At 44.5% G+C, this 20,014-nt stretch overlaps 1 protein-coding gene across 1 annotated transcript in view; it reads left to right on the top strand.

Moving 5' to 3' along the window:
* LOC141121575 (uncharacterized) overlaps positions 1–20,014 on the top strand; it is a 167,489-nt gene that overhangs the window by 112,390 nt on the left and 35,085 nt on the right. The window contains 5 exon segments of the mRNA XM_073611210.1: positions 14,889–15,003; positions 16,093–16,224; positions 16,311–16,434; positions 16,551–16,648; positions 16,798–16,933. Of these exon segments, the coding sequence (XP_073467311.1) occupies positions 14,889–15,003; positions 16,093–16,224; positions 16,311–16,434; positions 16,551–16,648; positions 16,798–16,933 (605 nt within the window).

Here is a 20,014-nt window from a genome sequence, read left to right as displayed (position 1 = left end):
TAAAGATTCCCACCAGAGTCAAACGTTCACTTTGGTGGTGGAAAAGTCAGGTGGTACTGCAAAGAGGTCTTCTTTGGTCTTTTCCGACCGGGAAAGTGGTCACAACAGACGCCAGTTTGCAGGGATGGGGGGCCCACATGGGTCAAGCCTTAGCGCAGGGAACATGGTCCCAGTTTGAGGCCCAAAGATCCTCAAATTGGAGAGAGCTGAAGGCAGTTGCCCTAGCATTAGCTTTCTTCTCTCAAAACCTCATAGGTTGCCATGTCCAGATTTTGTCGGACAATGCCACGGCCATAGCCTACCTGAACAAACAGGGAGGCACAAGAAGCAGGGCCCTTCACTTACTGTCAGTAGAGATTCTGGAGTGGGCGGAGAACCACTTACTATCTCTATCCGCAGTCCATCTAAAAGGCACATTGAACGAAGTAGCGGATTATCTGAGCCGACAAAAAGTTCAGGAATCAGAGTGGAGTCTGAACAGGAAGGTGTTTGCATTAATCACCAGTGTTTGGGGCCTTCCGCAGGTAGATCTGTTTGCTTCAAAACAAAACACGCAGCTCCCGAATTTTTTCTCCCTTCAGAGAGACATTTGCTCTCAGGGGATAGATGCTCTGGCACATCCGTGGGATTTTCACCTAGGGTATGCTTTTCCTCCATTCCGATTAATCCCTCTAGTGTTGAGGAAAATACTGAAAGAGAGAGTATCAATCATTTTGATTACTCCATATTGGCCAAAGAGAGCTTGGTTTTCCACGATTCTGCAGTTGGCAATCAAACCATGTTGGCATCTCCCGCTCAGTCAGGATCTGTTGATTCAGGGGCCAGTGCTTCATCCAGAGGTAGACAGGTTAAAGCTCACTGCCTGGTATCTGAGGAGCAATTAATGAGAAGCAAAGGCTTTTCAGAACGTTTAACTGCTACGTTGCTTTCCAGTAGGAAAAAGATATTTACGCCAAAGTATGGAAAGTCTATGTTTCTTTCTGTCATTCAGAACATAGGGGGGGTTAAAGACCTAGTTTCAGTGCTGGAATTTTTGCAAAAAGGTGCAGACAAGAATCTGGCGGTCAGCACTCTTAAGGTGCAGGTGGCTGCCTTGGGAGTTTATCTGGAGAGATCCTTATCTTCAGAAACTCTGATCATGAGATTTTTCAAAGCACTTTCCAGGTTGAGACCGGTACCGGTGAAGCATTTCCCAAATTGGGATCTCTCTGTGGTTCTGCAGGCTCTGGCAAAAGAACCATTTGAGCCTTTACAGGCCATATCCCTAAAGAATTTAACTTTGAAGACTATTTTTCTGGTCGCAATTACTTCGGCAAGAAGGATTAGTGAACTGCACACCCTATCAGTAAAAGAGCCTTTTTTGTCAGTTTTTCCTGATAGAGTTGTCCTTAAAGTAGATCCGGGGTTTTTGCCAAAAGTGGCAAGCTTTAGTAACAGGTCTCAGGAGATTACTCTACCAACCTTTTCTGCTAACCCTTCGGGTGCAAAGGAAGAGCAGTTTCACAATTTAGACGTAAGACGTATCCTATTACAGTATTTGGAGGTAACAGGAGGGTTTAGAGTTTCAGATTCATTATTTGTTCTTTTTTCTGGAAACAAGAAAGGCAAACAAGCATCAAAAGCATCATTGGCTAGATGGCTTAAGACAGCTATTTCTGTAGCCTATTCTCAAATGGGTTTATCTTCCCCGCTGGGAATTAGGGCTCATTCAACAAGAGCCCAGGCCACTTCATGGGCAGAAATAGCTGGTGCCACCCCAGATCAGATTTGTAAGGCGGCTACGTGGTCAAGCTACTTAACGTTTGTCCGTCATTACAGACTGGATCTCCTATCAGCAGGTGATCAGGCTTTTGGCAGAAAGGTTCTGCAGGCTGTGGTCCCTCCCTAGGGGGGTAAGTCTCTATTATCCTCTCAAGTGCTGTCCTGAAAGACGATAAGGGAAAATTCAAGTTAGACTTACCGGTAACTTGTTTTCCTTGAGTCTTTCAGGACAGCAGCATCCCGCCCTATTGTTTTTTATATATATATACTGTGACTAATCATATCTCGATTATGTGTTCCAGTTTGGGGCCGGAGGTTCTCTACTACTACTGACAATGTGTGGAAAGGAGCCTCCTTTTAAAGTTTGGTGGAAGAGGTGTTTCCTGTTGGCAAGGGGAGGAGTCACTCTCTCAAGTGCTGTCCTGAAAGACTCAAGGAAAACAAGTTACCGGTAAGTCTAACTTGAATTTTTTGTTTTTTTAAATTACCTTTACAGCCCCTTTAAATTCTTCCTTTCTCTTATCAGCTCTCTACTGGTCTTAGGAGGTATTGATACTCAAAGATTGGGCAATACAACCAGACTTACACTTACAAGGACGTGGTGAGATCCCTTGCTCAGTGCATCATCTTATTCCGTAAACAGAAAATATGACAGACGGATATGCCACCACGATTTTGGCTAACACTGACATTGTGGTTTTTATATTGTTATATGAACTTACCTGTGACCATTAGTTGTTAAAGCTGGCAGTGGATTATAATGTTTGTTATTTTCCCCTTTCTTTTTTTTCTCTTTCCTGTTGTTGTGGTTGTTTTTGTACCCTCCTATGTCTTCTCTTGAAAATCAATAAAATTTATATTTGAAAAAAAAAAATCTGCAAAAGACTCACTATGCCTCCTCAAAAAATACCAGTGTTTACTCTCCTAAGTGTGATAATTTAGTGGATGTTTCGTATAGACCTATTTCACTTCTGTAGGTAGACATTAAAATACTAGCTAAGATACTGGCCATACCCTTAAATAAGGTCATCCTGTCTCTGATCCATCCTGATCAGATGGGCTTTATGCCTGGAGGAAATACTTCCTTCAACATCAGTCAACTGCTCATGAATCTCCAAGTCCCACATGGTTGCACCAGCACAAAAGTAATAGTGACTCTGGATGCGCCCAGGGCATTTGATTCAGTGCAATGGTGTTATCTATGGCAGTGCCTGAAACATTTTGGCTTTGGTCCTAACTTCATCAAGTGGATTCAATTGTTGTACCAGGCCCTGGTTGCCAGAGTGTCAGCAATTAATTGGATTTTCAACCCATTCCCCCTGTTTCAGGGAGCTCTTCAGGGTTGTCCATTATCCCCACTTTTGTAAACTCTGGTAACAGAACCACTGGAAATCTCTATTAGAGCCTACTCCTCTATATGAGGACTCACTGGTTGAGACAATCAGCATGTATGCAGATGATATACTCCTCTATTCAGTCCCTCCCTACCAGCCTCCCTTCAAACTATTGAACAATTTGTGGAATACTACTGTCTTAAAATCAACTGAGATAAATCCCAAGTGCTCCCTATTGATAGTTTCCCTTCCACAATGAAGCAGGTGTCTGTCCCCCTGACAAGAGCCAGCATGATAACGTACCTGCGTATTTGCGACACTAGGTCACCCATAGATTATGTATTTTTAAACAATGAACCACTCTATGCCATGGCCAAGGCCGGGACCTATGTCTGGGCTATACTTCCATTGGGGGTTATAGGAAGAATACATTTAATTAAAATGATCCTGCTACCCAAAATCCTGTATCTTCTTTGGCATTCTCCCATGTACTTACCTTCAAAGCACTTTAGACCTCTTCATTCCAGTCCAGTCATAAACTCTAGTAGTGTATCCTGAAAAAAATGACTGACCTTAGGGGCACTTCCCAACCAATTGTTAACCTGTACTATCTTGCAGCCCAACTGTCCCAATTTCTACCATATCAATAAGCTTGACCAACAACGGTTTCAAATTTCACTATGCACCCCATTGGCATGTTATGCCTCTCCCCATATGCGCCATACTATGCAGTCTACAAGGTTTAATCATAACAAATGATCAAATGGGCATTTTATACCATCCCGTAGGATAAGAAAAAAACATTTTGATACCATGATGGTAAGAAATACTCTTTCCCAAAACAGTGCAAAGGTAGCCAGGCACCTTTTGGCTCAGAAATCAGTCGGCTGTTTTTTTATTGCTGAATAAACTTGTAACAGGAGAGGGTAGAGAGGTGTGGGATACTCCAAAAAGCTTGTTGAGCAAAGGATGATTTCCATGAAGCTGCACATTATTGCAGACCCACTGGTATTGGAATGAATTGCAGTCGCTGCCTGGACTCTCACCAGGCCATTCCCCCTAATGTATTGCATTCCACCCCTAATCAGGGGAATCATAGGATACTCCAAAACACGAAGCACAACTTGCAGAGGACACTTCTATCAGTGGCAGTAGCACTGGACAGTTTGACCAGAACAGTCTGTAGGTGCAAAACTGAAGACCATGCAGGAACATATAGCATGGGTAGTTGTGGACTAGGACAGTCTATGGTTGCACAGTTGAGGATCATGCAGGAGCATATAGCATGAGTAGTTGTAGGCTAGGACAGTCTATGGATGCACAGCTGAAGACCATGCAGGAACCTATAGCAAGCGTAGTTTAAGACTAGGACAGTCTATGGGTGCACAGTTGAGGAACCTATAGCACGAGTAGTTGTAGGCTGGAACAATCTATGGGTGCACAGCTGAGGACCATACAGGAACCGATAGCATGAGTAGTTGTAGACTAGGACAGTATATGGGTGCACAGCTGAAGACTATGCAGGGATATATAGCATGAGTAGTTGTATGCTAGGACAGTCTATGGGTGCACAGTTGAGGACCATGAAGGAACATATAGCATGAGTAGTTGTAGACTAGGGCAGTCTAAGGGTATACAGCTGAAGACCATGCAGGAACATATAGCATGAGTAGTTGTAGACTAGGACAGTCTATAGGTGAACAGCTGAGGACCATGCAGGAATCTTAGCATGAGTAGTTGTAGACTAGGACAGTGTAAGAGTGTACAGCTGAGGACCATGCAGGAACATAACAGGGTTAAAGTGGCACTAATCTCTGGTTTAAAAAGTAAGTTCTAATCAAGTGTGTAACTCAGAAATGTCTATTCTATTGCTTTCAGCCTTCTCCAAATTCCTTTTTTTTCTGCTGCTGTGATCCAGCTCTCTGTTAGAGGGTGGCTATGTTCATTCTCCATGGTCTTACTGCATGTAGGAACACAGCAACTCTTTCTTGATTTACTCCTGAGATAGACTCTGATATTTGTAGTGTGCATAAATCAGTACTGTATATCTCAATGCAATTAATGAAAAATTCTCATGCCAAGTAAACAAAAAGTTAAGGGGGGAGAGGTTCAGGAGCTCAGCGAGGATGTTACAAGGAGACAGAAAAACACAGGAGGAAATAATTTCATGAATAATACATTACAGGGCCATGACGTGGTGGATGTGTATAGTATAGTATGTGTGAATGTAGTGGTGGCTGGTGCTCCATTTTTTTGGGGGGGGGGCGCAATCTAAGCCCCCCCACCGGTCACTCGCCCGCAATAGGGCCTACAGATAGTTAGATAAATAGGTAGACAGACAGATAAATGGAGATAGATAGATAGATAGATAGATAGATAGATAGATAGATAGATAGATAGATAGATAGATAGATAGATAGATAGATAGATACTGGGTGGGAGGGATGGATGGATAGATAGACACTGGGTGGGATGGATGGATAGATAGACACTGGGTGGGATTGATAGATAGATACTGGGTGGGAGGGATAGATGGATGGATAGATAGACACTGGTTGGGATGGTTTGATAGATAGACACTGGGTGGGATTGATAGATAGATACTGGGTGGGAGGGATAGATGGATAGATAGATAGACACTGGGTGGGATGGATGGATAGACACTGGGTGGGATGGATGGATAGATAGACACTGGTTGGGAGGGATGGATAGATAGACACTGGGTGGGATGGATGTATAGATAGACACTGGGTCAGAGGGAGGGATAGATAGACACTGGGTGGGAGGGATGGATAGATAGACACTGGGTGGGAGGGATGAATAGATAGACACTGGGTGGGATGGATGGATAGATAGACATTGGGTGGGATGGATGGATAGAAAGACACTGGGTGGGATGGATGGATAGATAGACACTATAGACACTGGGTGGGAGGGATAGAAAGATAGATATTGGGTGGGATGGACACACACACACACAGATCAGTGATGAGGACTTACATATCCTTTAATGAGGCTCTGTCCTGAGCAGGCTGCAATCCATGGCTAGTGACAGGCAGCTGTCCTGACACCTCCTCTGCCTCCTTCCTTCCATACGCTGGCTTAGAAGGATGTCTTATCTCGGTCTTATCTCGGTGTGTATTCAGTCACACAAGGCTGGTCTCATTATTTCTACAGGATGGATGGATGGGGAGGCTTCACATGGGCTGTGTGTTTAACAAGTGCCTCCACCGACACTGCCAAACCGAGACACAGTGACACCAGTGGAGATAATAGAAGCATTGACGATAGGCACTTGTTAAACAAACAGCCCACGTGAAGCCTCTCCATCCATCCATCCTGTATAAATAAGGAGACCAGCCTTGTGTGATCGTCAATGCTTGCTTCTATTATCTCCACTGGTGTTGCTGTTGCTCGGTTTGGCAGTATCAGTGGAATCATTCGGCTTTGCCCCCTCCTGTGGATTTCCAACTAGATGCTTGTTGTTTCTCTTTGAAGTTGAAGACAGCGGCAGTGGAGGAGTCCGCTCCTCCGCTTGGGCGCACTGGTCTGACACATGGAAAACCGGAAGTGACATACTAACTAGTCTGTCACTCAAAGCACACAGCCATAGTAATACATACTATGGGCGCCGGGTGGATGCCGATCGGCGCTTTGGATTGCGCTGCAAGGCGGGTTAAGACCCCGCAAATGAAGCGCCTCGTCTGCAATCTTTGGATTGCATAGATGTGGCGCTTCCCATAATGCACTATGCCCAGCGCCCGAACACAGTGCACTTAAGGACTTTTTTTCAATTTTTTTTTTTTAAAGAGCCATTTTCAATTTTTTTTTTTCAATTTTTTTTGACTGCCTGGAGGGGAGGTGGCGCCCGGGCGCCCCCTATGGACGGGCCGCCACTGTGTGCATGTATTGATTTTGGAGAATAACAATATTGTTTAGTATCACTTTAGAGCAGTGAGCTTGGTTTCGAACTCATGATAGGAAGCTCACTATATGTAACCTTTAAAGGGCGGCTTCATTATGATTAAACTGGAAATTGGGTCAACCAAAAAATAAAATAAAAGCCTCATGCATGTGTCCTGCTTATTAATTTAGGGAGTCAGCAATGCCAAGAGTTGGTGAAAGCAGGGGTCCGTCATCCGGAGATAATTCCAAAAATCATCCGGATTATTCTCCTGGAACTCCCGCAGCAAAGGCATATGACGTAATTGGTCACGATTAATAATGCAACCAATTTTTGGTCCAAGAACTCCTCCACCTGTTCCTGGACTTGGGTCAAAGCAATAACTCCAAGGCCAATAATAAATAACACGTTATCTCCTCCGATTCCACAACATGGCTGGTTGACGAACGGCCGTTCAGAAACTAACTGAAAAGCGCGAAATGAAAATCGCGAAATGAAAATCGCGAAATGAAAAGCGCGAATCAACACTCACAAAGCTTCTACTAATACGAATTTAGCAGAAGGAGCAAAAAAGGGTGGAGCCTGACAATTGAACTTCTGACGTTTTGTCTGCGGAAAATCCGATCGTGTGTACGAGGCTTAAAGCGGTTGTATACCCGCAAAAAAAAATTTTTTTTTCTACCCCTGTAAAGCAAAAGGCATAATGAGCTAGTATGCACCGCATACTAGCTCATTATGAAATACTTACCTTAGAACGAGGCGTCGGTATCTTACCTGGTCCACGCCGAGGGAGCTGTCATGTTGCCTCGGCGTGTCTTCCGGGTATCGCGGTTCCAGCGCTGTGAGTGGCTGAAACAGCGATGTCGTCACTCCCGCGTAGGCGCGCGGGAGATTTCTTACTCGGCAAGGTCCGGCAGTTGCCGGCCTGCAGTCAGCGGCTCATCGCAAGGGGAATATCTCCTAAACCGTAAAGGTTTAGGAGATATTTTTTTTACCTACAGGTAAGCCTATTATAGGCTTACCCGTAGGTAAAAGTAAATAAAATGACTATACAACCACTTTAAGAGGGTAGCCAGGACTGCAGGATTTTCTTCTGCAGTTCCTTTGAGCTCCACAAGGTGGTGATCTCTCTTATAGCAAGACAGGAAGTCTTTATTGAATACAGACAGGAAGTGATGTCAGGTACAGACAGGAAATTCCGGGTGAGAAGTGAGTCAGGAGGAAGTAGAGAGAAGACATTGCTGGAAGTGGCAGTAAGGGAGGTAATAAGATCTTATTTTCTATTTAGACCCAGTAACCCCCCGTCATGTCCGTCCTCTTCCTCCATAGTCACTGTGATGTCATTTATCTCCAGCAGATGATGATACACACATATATAGTGTGGAAACCTAGATTAACCCCTTCAGGGGCAGAACATTTCCCCATTTACGGGGCCGGAACATTCTCTTCATGTTAGAGATGTGTCACCTTCTCAGTGGAGATGAGATGAACATTCTTGGGTTCGGTGTGAGACGGGAGCACAGAACAGAACTAAAGTTCAGGTGCCGAATCCGAACCCCATTAAAGATAATGGGAGCCAAATGTTAAAAACCCAGTAATGGCCGTTTTCTAGGCTAATAGGCATCAGATTGTCAGACAAATGGTATCGGGGGCTGGGCACTGCCCTGGGGGACAAGTACCTAAGGAAATAGATTTTGCCACTTGGCAGGGAGCAGCAATTTTAGTATTGCTTAAAAGGAAACATTAAAATGCAGATTTCCTTTAAATACCATGTTTAGGGGATGCCCTGACCCGGCCTGTGAAGTGGTGTATCTGTACGATGTATACAACCTACTACAAATTGTTTATTTGTAACAGAGACATGGCCAACATGGCCCAACAAGTTACACAATAGTACAACTAATGACATATTTTCACTTTTACAGATTGAGGTGCATAAGAGAAATGTCTAGACAAACAAAATTCCAGGCAGCAGAACAAATCATGGTAGACACATAACAAGTGTTTCATCATTAAAGGCATCTCGTGTGTCTTCAGTGACTGTCTCAGTGTCTCTTTAATAATTATGCGGTGTAGAAAGAGAAACTTCTCTGGGAGAGTGTATATGTACTTGGTTTGGTTATGAACTTAGATGTCGGGGTCCATGCGCCCGGTCCCTTCATTTTCTCTTCCCTTCCTTTCTCCTTCCTTAAAAAAGAAAGAAAGAAAAAAGAGGGTAATCCCACGAATGTGGGTAGAGAGAACAGGAAATAATAGTATGGTGAAAGATAGCTATATGAAAGAAGAATAGATGGACAAAAGCGGGAGGGGTAGAGGGGGGGGGGGTGTTTGTCCCTTTATCACTGAGTGTCAAAGAGGGTATTCTTGGGTCACGTCACGTACATGTCATTTTACGCCAACGTTCAGAAAGAGTGGTAGGAAGCGTGTTGTGTTGGAGGATGTACACTCACACAGCCAAAACAAGGTCTCTTGATAATATGAAGATGTTCCATAGCTGCCAAGTTTTAGTAAATGTCTCTTGCCTATCTTGCGCCGTGAGAATGAGATCCTCCATGCGTTTTATCTCCTCCACTCTTGTGAACCATGATGTAATTGTCGGTGGGGATGTGGCCTTCCAGGGATGCAGGCTTTGGCCGCGTCTAGCAGATGTCTAATCACTGTTTTTTTGTATACTTTCTCCGAGATGTCCGATGCATGCAGGAGAAAGAATGTGTATAATATACTCTGTGAATTTCTGAGTAACCTCCCTCACCACACGCCAGAAATGATTCAGGACAGGGCACGACCAAAAAATGTGCACCAATGTTCCCGTGTCTGCCCGACATCGCCAACATCGGTCAGACGTTGTCCGGAAACACTTGTGGAGTAGAGCTGGTGTTCTGTACCATCTCGATAGTAGTTTATAATTGGTCTCCTGGGTTTTGGCACAGATGGAGGACTTGTGGGTGAATCTAAGAACGCGCTGACGTGTAGCTGTACTAAAGTGGCAATTTAGTTCCAGTTCCCATTTAACCAACCCCGGGGGGTACGAAATCTGCTCGCGGTGTGTTTAGGAGACTGTATGCCAGGGATAGAGTATGCGTTATTGTGCCTGTGGTGTTGCAGAGTTCTTCTAAAGTTGCGAGGGGTTGATCGTTGGCGTCAGGAGGTTCCAGGGAGTGAAGGAAATGTCCTAACTGACGGGACCTCAAGAAGTCCAAGCGAAACGGGCCTGCAGGGTCTGAAAGTTCTGCAATAGTGTACCAGCGTCCCCCAGCATTAAAGTGGGAGGCCTGGTACAGGCCCGCATTGCCCAGACCCCGAAAGATCGCATCCTGCATGCCCGGCTCAAACCTAGGGTTACCCAGTATGGGGTATAGAGGTGAATTAGGGAGAGATGAGCCGGGCACAAATTCGTATTGTGTTACTAATCAGTGGGTGTCCTTTTGTTTCTGACGGCAGATCCGTGTAGCACCAGGGGGCCCTGTTAAGGGGGACCTTGCTTTGGTCTTGCTCTATTTGTGCCCAGATCTTGGTTTCTCTGTGTCGATACCAGTCTATTAGCCTCACCAAGTGTGTCGCCTTATGATAAGCTCGGATGTCCGGTACTGCTAGTCCACCATAATGTTTGGGTAGGATTAGAAGTTTGTGTGAGAGTCTGGGTCTCTTTTTGGCCCATATAAATTCTGTGAACATAGATTGTATCTGTTTAAAATAGGATGGAGGGATATTAATAGGTAGCGCTTGCATGAGGTATAGGAATTTCGGGAGAATCGTCATTTTCAACATATTACATCGTCCTATCCGTAAATGTAGGCCTGTGTTCCATTGGTTTAGTAGTGTTCTAATTGTTCTCAGTAGGGGTGGGAAGTTGAGGTTATATAGTTGCAAGAACGTGTCTGGGATATGTGTGCCCAAATATTTTAAAGCGGTTGCCGTCCACTTTAATCCAAAACTAGATTGAAGGTGTGTAAGCCGTGATTGCGGTATCCCTACACCCATCGCCTCCAATTTGGCCAAATTGATTTTTAAGTTTGAGAGCGCTCCATATGTTGTAAATTCCCGGAGCAAGTTTGGGAGGGAGACAGAAGGAGTTGTAAGTGTGAACATAAGATCATCCACGTATGCGGACACCTTATGTTGAGTATGGTTTATTGTGATGCCTGATATGTTAGGATTCAGTCGCACATGGCACAAGAATGGTTCCAGTGACAATGCGAAGAGTAGGGGGGATAACGGGCACCCCTGTCTCATGCCATTAGCGATCGGAAAAGATTCTGAGACCACCCCATTTGCCCGAGCTCTAGCCGACGGTGTCGTGTATGTCGCCGATATCCAACTCAACATGTTGCTCCCCAGACCTATATGTCGTAATTGACCCGACCAAACGCTTTTTCCGCGTCGGTTCCTATAAAGACGCTGGGTATTTTGTTACGTGTGACCGAGTGTAGCAAGTTCAAAACCTTAATGGTATTGTCCCTTGCCTCTCTCGTAGGAACAAAACCCACTTGATCTAAATGTATCAAGTGGGGTAGATGGGTTTGTAATCTGGTGGCTATAATTTTAGTGAACAATTTCAATTCCGTATTAAGCAGGGATATAGGGCGGTAACTTCCGCAACACGTCGGGTCTTTACCCTCTTTAGGGATAACGGATATTTGAGCCTGTACTGTAGTGGTGTGAAATGCCCCTCCCTTGGTCAAGCCATTTAGTAGTTTGAGGAGATGTACTCCTAGGGATGGCAATAGTGTCTTGTAGTGTTGAATCGTGAGGCTGTCTGGGCCTGGTGCTTTTCCTGGCTTAGTGCCTCCTATCGCAAGTTGTATCTCTGGTAGTGACCCTGACATTTATATTTTATAATCAATGTTGCTGAGATTACTGGTAAATGGCAGTTCTTAGGTCTCTTCCTTCCGTCTGTAAACAAAGTGGCCGGGTTTCTTTTCATCTACACCAGATGCTTATCCTAGATGAGGTACTCCTATAGATTGGTAATTATTATTATTATACAGGATTTATATAGCGCTCTCGAGAGAAGGAAGGGCTGAGCCCAGCCCTGACAGGCACGTTCTGTTTGACTTGCTGCAGCTTCTAATGCACACTGTGAGAAACTGTACAACTGTGCAAGACTGAAGCTTGAGGACGTTTAAAACATCTACATGGAGAAAGTACTCCGGTGAAGAACCCCTAGGACTTCTTTTCCTGTTTGCCATTGGGATCTCCCCTCCATTGCCAGTGGGCAGTTTAAGCTTGCATGACTCATACAGCATACTCTGTTTTGGGTCCCAACCTTCTGGTAAGCCTCCATTCATTTGGGTGGTAGTGTCTGCACAACTTTGGTTTTTATTCACTAAATTCCTGTGAAGGCTTCCAAGATCACATATCTTCTACTGGTCCCCACCGTCTATACCATTGCCGCTGGGCAGTAAAGGCCTATTTTGACCTATGTAGCGTATGCTATTTTTAGGTCTATAATCTATGGTACGCCTTCATTACTTTGGGGATGGTTTGGTCACTAATTTAGTCCTATATCCACGTGGTGATTACAACTGTTTCACAGAATGATGGACTTTGATTTATTGAAAATGGACATTTATTATTATTAGGATATTATATGTTGATATTCTTATTTATCATTTCATTTTTGTATAATTTATAGCGCTGCACTTATTTCTATATCTATAGTAAAATTACAATACAATTCAATACAGGAGGAATCAGAGGGCCCTGCTCATTAGAGCTTACAATCTAGGAGGGAGGGTCAAGTTATACAAAAGGGTAATAGCTGTGGGGGATGAGCTAATGGAGAAAATAGTGCAGTTGTTAGGTGGAGGGAGGATAGGCTTCTCTGAAGAGGAAAGTTTTCAGGGATCGCCTAAAAGTGGATACATTTGGAGACAGTCTGACAGATTGGGATAGGGAATTCCAGAGGGAGAAGTCCTGGAGGTGGATATGGGAGGAGGTGATGAGGGAGCTAGAGAGCAGGAGGTCTTGGGAGGAACGGAGATGGCGATTAGGTTGGTATTTTGAGACTAGGCTAGTGATGTAACTGGGGGCAGAGTTGTGGATGGCTTTGTAACTTATTGTTAGTATTTTGAATTTAATTCGTTGGGCAAGTGGCAACCAATGGAGGGATTGGCAGAGAGGAGTAGCAGACACTGAGCGGTTTGTAAGGTGGATGAGTCTGGCAGCAGCATTCATGATGGACTGAAGGGGGATAGACTATTTAAAGGTAAGCCAATGAGGAGGGAGTTGCAGTAGTCGAGGCGAGAGATAACCAGGGAGTGAATCAGGAGCTTTGTGGTTTCATTGGTTAGAAAGGGACGTAGTTTAGAGATGTTGCGGAGGTTGAGGCGGCAAGCTTTGGAAAGTGATTGGATGTGGGGCCGAAAGGAGAGTTCAGAGTCCAGGATAACACCTAGCACCCTGACATGTGGGGACGGGTGGATGGTTGTGCCATTGCTTTTGACAGACAAGTCAGGGGAAGAGGCACGTGGGGGAGGAAATATTATAAGCTCAGTTTTGGACAAGTTGAGTTTGAGGAAGTGGTGTGACATCCATACAGATATGTCTGTTAGTAAGTTAGTGATGCTTGAGGAGACTGATGGAGTTGAGGGGTGGAGAGATAGATTTGTGTGTCAAGGGATCCCACGAAAAAAAAAAACAGCGTTGGGGTTTCCTTTTAAATACATACCAGATCCTTATCCTTCATGAGTGTCTGGTATGGATACCAAGGAGAACCCCATCAAATAAAGAACAGTTTACGGTGTTCCTCAAATTCAACATCAGAACCTTTAGGGCTGGTATGAACTTCAAGTGGGAACACCATGCAAAAAACAAGGAAATATGGGTCCCCCTAAAGTTCATCCCAGACCTTTAGACTAGCATGCAGCCTGGCAGGTCCAATAAGAGGGAGGGCATATGGCCCTTCTCCTCCTGAACCATACCAGGCTACATGTGCTCAACATGGTGAGATCCCCCGGAAAAACATATTGTCCCAATGTCGATGAGGAGAAGACCATCCCTTGACTGGTGGTTTTGGGGATCTTAGAGTAAGGGGCTTATAGGAATCTGGAAACCCCTTTAAAAATAAAGAGGAAAACATATATTCCCCCAATGTTTATGAGTAAGTAAGTAAGTAGCACATAGCGCCTAGTATGAACATGAATTGTCCAGTGACACGACAGTTTGATGGCGCAGTTTCTGAGCTCCTTCTTTTATCGTAGCACCACATTACATCATTATGTGAAAAAAGTTGACAAAGTTACTCTCCCCTGCTGACCTCACAGGCTACTAGAGAGCAATGGAGGCCAGAGTTGTACAGATGAGGATCAGATTGATGTTTAGGTGAGATAATAAGAGAGAGAACAAAATTAAACACCCCAATAATGTAGACAGGGCTACAGATGTAAGAGCAGCAGTGATCACTATGAAGGAAAAAATGAGAGTAAAGAGTCCGCCTATTAATCGCTTACATCCCCATCCCAATATTGTACAACCAATAGCAGGGGAGAGAAAAGATTACCGCTCCAGGGAGGTGTGTTGAGAATGACACTCTCCTCAAGGTGGAAGCAGCAAATGCAGGCTAAGCATGTAGCAATGAAGAAGGATCTGGACAGCCGCACTCCAATATAAACACCTTTATTGTATAAAATAACAAATGTTCAAACAGCAGGGTACAGGATAAGTTAACTAACGCCTTTCACACTCTTAATAGTGCTTAGTCATAGCTACCACCAAGCACTATTAAGAGTGTGAAACGCATTATCTAATTTGTCCTGTACCCTTCTGTTGTTTGAACTTTTGTTATTTTATACAATAAAGGCGTTTATATTGGAGTGCGGCTGTCCAGATCCTTTTTCTTCATTGTACAACCAATACCGTCCAGATAATTCTCTGATATCCATCTACAGAGAAACCTGCATAGATCACATGACCACACCAACGACGATGAAGGAGGAACGGAGTCACATGACTGAGAGGATACTAAGCCTCACCCTGGAGATCATCTACCTGCTGACCGGAGAGGTGAGGAGGATTCTGGGAGGTCACATAACATCACTCTTATCTCTATTAATAAAACACAGACCTGACCGGAGAGGTGAGGAGGATTCTGGGAGGTCACATGACATCACTCTTATCTCTATTAATAAAACACAGACCTGACCGGAGAGGTGAGGAGGATTCTGGGAGGTCACATGACATCACTCTTATCTCTATTAATAAAACACAGACCTGACCAGAGAGGTGAGGAGGATTCTGGGAGGTCACATGACATCATTCTTATCTCTAATAATTAAAACACAGACCTGACCAGACTGGTGAGGAGGATTCTGGGAGGTCACATGACATCACTCTTATCTCTATTACCCACTTGCCTACTGGGCACTTAAACCCTCTTCCTGCCCAGGCCAATTTTCGCACTTTCAATGACAATTGTGCGGTTATGTAACACTGTACCCATATGAATTTTTTTTTTCACACAAATAGAGCTTTCTTTTGGTGGTATTTAATCACTACTTGGTTTTTATTGCTTGGTAAACAAACAAAAAAAGACCAAAAATTTTGGGGAAAAAAAAAACAGTTTTCATGGTCTGTTATAAAATTTTGCAAACAGGTAATTTTTCTCCTTCATTGATGTGTGCTGATGAGGCTGCACTAATGGGCACTGATAAGGCGGCACTGATAGGCAGCAGTTTTGCACTGGTAGGTGGCACTACCAGCTCTGTTTACATCACGTGGTCAGCTGTCATTGGCTGACTTCTGATCACGTGGTAAGGGGTCAGCCCCTTACTCTGATCTATGATCAGTCGAGTCTCGTAGACTTGCTAAACACAGAGTGTGCCGCGCGTGCACCGAGGGGGCGAGCAGGCAGCTCATTCACACGAGGACGTACATGGACGCAATCCCGGCAATTAAGGCTCATGCTGTAGCTGTCTTTTGGCTATAGCGTGGGCGTGAAGGTTAATAAAACACAGACTTGACCGGAGAGGTGAGGAGGATTCTGGGAGGTCACATGACATCACTCTTATCTCTATTAATAAAACACAGACCTGACCGGAGAGGTGAGGAGGATTCTGGGAATATGACATGATATTACTGCTTTTACTTGAATAGAGTTTTCCTCCTAAGTCTGGAGATCATATAACCATCACAGTGCCTCCACCTCCCTCCCTGACACCTGAGATAAGCAGCAAAAAGAAGATTCTGGAAGTCACCAAGAAGATGATGGAGCTGCTGACAGGAGAGGTGAGCGGTGCTGGGAATTCTGGGACATTATCCAGTAACAGACAAGGGATGTGTCTGGATGGTGACTGTATCATTGTGTGTGTCAGGTTCCTATAAGGTGTCAGGATGTCACTGTCTATTTCTCCATGGAGGAGTGGGAGTATTTAGAAGGACACAAGGATCTCTACAAGGACGTCATGATGGACAATCAGCCGCCCCTCACATCACCGGGTAAGAGGAGACTTTATTGTAAAGGAGAGAGCAGTACGGAGGGTCCACCTAGATCCCCCATCATCTGATAGACGCATTGAAACAATGTATTCAGTCAGTGTGTGTGTTTCCTACAGATGGATCCAGTAATGGGAACCCACCAGAGAGAAGTCCCCGTCCTCTGTATTCCCGGGATTCCACACAGGAAGATCACACCATCCCTCACCATCATCAGGTAGGTGGAGTTGAGGATCTGGAACATAAAGTGATTGAACTCATGTGGAGATGATGTGTGGACTCTACAGGATGATATTTTCTATGTGATCTCACATCATAAATACTTCTATTTTACAGATTATATTTTCTGCCATTCTGTTGGTTTAGGGTGAAGATCTGATGAACATGAAAGTTGAGGGTGAAGTAGAAGAGACGTATGTGAGGGATGATCAGCAATATACGGAGGAGGCTGGAATGACGAGGACGTTCAAAGAGGAGGACACTCCTACAGAGATCAGCACAGGTGAGCCATAATATATTCTTCTGTTATGTCTCCTCTGTTACTGCACACTGATTGGTCAAGAGCAGGGCGGGAGATTAGTGATGTCATGGTCCAGAGTAGAATGGGAGATGAGTGGCGTTATAGGTTGATAAGTCACCTCCTTGTACTGATTCCCGTCCTGCACATTAGATCTTCTTTTCTTTTCAGATAATCCCCCTTATCTGTGCTGCAGACACAATTTATTTATTCAGACATGATTTATGTGATGAGCTGAATGTACCCGGGTCCGGTTTGGGGTGGGTTCTGCAAACTTTCCTGAAGTTCACATTCTGAATCCAAAAGTCAATAGCAGCCAGATCTTAGATATCAGTAATGGCCATTTTCAGTGCTAATAGGCAAGGGATTGTCAAACAAACAGGGGGCTGGGCACTGCCCTGGGGGACATGTACCAAAACAAAAGCCTTTTTTTGTTATTTGAGAGCAGAGATTTTAATATGTGAAATATTCAAATGTTACTTCTCTTTTTAAACTAGTAGCCAGGGTTTCACTTCATCTATACAGATCTTATGACCCTAAATGAAGGTCTGGTATAAATGTTAATGGGGGTCCCTGAGCAAAAAAGGATCCTCCTCAAAATACATACATGACACTTATCCAAGCATGCAACCTGGCAGGAGAGGAAAGAAGGGGATATGCGTATGTCCCCCTTCCCCTCCTTAAGCATGTATGCAGGTGCAGTTAGCTACTTTGCTACTAGGTGGCTCTGTACCAGAATAGTGTCTGGTTACAGTAGGTAAGGTCATCAGGTGCTAGGCCCCTTTTAGGTAAAGTCATCAGGTGCTAGGCCCCTTTTAGATAAAGCCCTCCTGCAGTGAAGTCATGAGTGAGTCAGAGCCCTGTTTTAACCACTTGAGGTCCGGGCCATAGCCGAATGACGGCTACAGCGCGGACCTCAATCTCCGGGAGGACGTCATATGACGTCCTCCCCTATGCACGCGCACCGCGCGCACCCTGCAGGGCGCGCGGTGTGCACGCTGTGATCACCGAGTCACGGAGACTCGGGTGATCACAGATCCGAGTAAGGGGCCGGTCCCGGCCCCTTACCATGTGATTAGCTGTCAGCCAATGACAGCTGGTCACATGATGTAAACAAAAGCTCGGTGATCGGTTTCGTTTTCTCCTCACGCTGACAGCGTGAGGAGGAAAAAAAAAGCCGATCACCGGCTCATGTCAAAGGGACATCGGTCCCGAAGAGGAAGGAGGCACAGATGCCTCATCTGTGCCTCCAAGTGCCATCTGCCAGTGCCCACAAGTGCCACCTATTAAAGCCCACAAGTGCCACCTATTAAAGCCCACAAGTGCCACCTATCAATGCCCACAAGTGCCACCTATCAATGCCCACAAGTGCCACTTATTAGTACCACCTAGCAGTGCTGCCATCAGTCAGTGCCCAATCAGTGCCCAACACTGCCACCCATCAGTGCCCATAACCGCCACCCATCAGTGCCCATAACCGCCACCCATCAGTGCCCATCACTGCCACCTCTCCGTACCCATCAGTGCCGCCTCATCGGCGTACATAAACGAAGGAGAAAAATTAACTGTTTGCAAAAATTGATAACAAAATATAAAAAAAATATAATTTTTAAAAAAAAATTCTGTCTTTTTAAATTTTTTTTAACAAAAAATAAAAACCGTAGAGGTGATCAAATACCATCAAAAGAAAGCTCTATTTGTGGGAAAAAAATGATAAAAATGTCATTTGGGTACCGTGTTGTATGACCGCGCAATTGTCATTCAAAGTGCGACAGCACTAAAAGCTGAAAATTGGTCTGGACAGGAGGGGGGTTTAAGTGCCCAGTAAGCAAGTGGTTAAACTAGGTTGGGAGGCGCAGTAGAGCAGTTGGGACATGAGAGCTTACAACCCTTCATTTATGTGACTGTAACTGGCATGCCTAGGCCCTGGACAGGGCAGGAGGCCACGAGGAGTAGGCCTATACCCAGGAAAAGCTGTCTATAGTCTTTTATGTCCCTTATGGAAGTGGGGGCTAGAACAAATTGCAAAAGGCATTTCAGGAGAGACCAAGAATTCATTGTGTGAGACTGCTTCCCTGGAGGCTCCTGTTTGAGGTGTACCAATGGAGGAGGTGACCACTGAGAGCACAATCCTGTGAGTACTAAGGACCCTGGGTGGAAGGAGAGACTGTAAAGATGGCTGCCAAAGTGCTGCATAATCTTTCACATGTGACTACTGAGGACCATCCACGAAATGTGAGTGACTGTGTAGTGTTAAGTGTCTCCAGATTGTATGTCGATGTGATGAGACTGTATGCAATTTCCAGAATTCTATCAGTAAAGTACAGCAAAATACTGTATGTGTGGACATTCCTTCCTTGGCCAGTACACCCTGCAATTTAAAGCTTCCTAGTTCAATTTTTTTCTGGGTAAGGCTCAATACTTATCAGCACCCCCTCGTATTGTTGGCAGAAAGAATTACTATTGCTAGACACTGGAAACAGTCAGTAATTCCTTTTGATTATGTAAAAAGCTAGCTTAAATGGCTTATGGTGAATGATAAGGTCACCCATATACTTCATAACAAGACTAAGAAGTTTGATAAAATATGGGACCTGTGGATTTGATATATCTCGGTTCCCTAACGAGCCCTGGGTAGACCCTCCTCTCCCTTTTTTCTTTTTTTCCCTGTTGCTTTTCTTTTAATCAGAAATAAAGTTTATTGAGTATAGACAATCATACAGGAGATTACATTCAGAAAATATGGTGCGATTAGCACCCAACAGAAAACGAAACTAAACAATAAAAGAAAGAGAAAACTTTTGTCTGACATGCTGTAGTGGTATTGACATAAATAATTGCTGCTTAATGCAAGTGAGGCATAGCTTCGTATGTTCACTGTAGATGCAGGTTGTGGAGTCACGTAGTAGGCAGACATAGTGAGCTAACAAAAACACATTTAAACTCAATCCGTACAAGTGGAGGAATCATCAACCCATCTATCCCAAATCTTGTGGAATTTACCCAGGCATCCTCGATGAGAGTAGAGGACTCTTTTATATGGAAGGGTAAGGTTAACAGCCTTTT

Source organism: Aquarana catesbeiana, unplaced genomic scaffold (assembly GCF_042186555.1).
Source record: "Aquarana catesbeiana isolate 2022-GZ unplaced genomic scaffold, ASM4218655v1 unanchor225, whole genome shotgun sequence".
In the NCBI taxonomy this organism is placed as follows: domain Eukaryota; kingdom Metazoa; phylum Chordata; class Amphibia; order Anura; family Ranidae; genus Aquarana; species Aquarana catesbeiana.
This window is presented reverse-complemented; position numbering and strand designations above follow the sequence as displayed.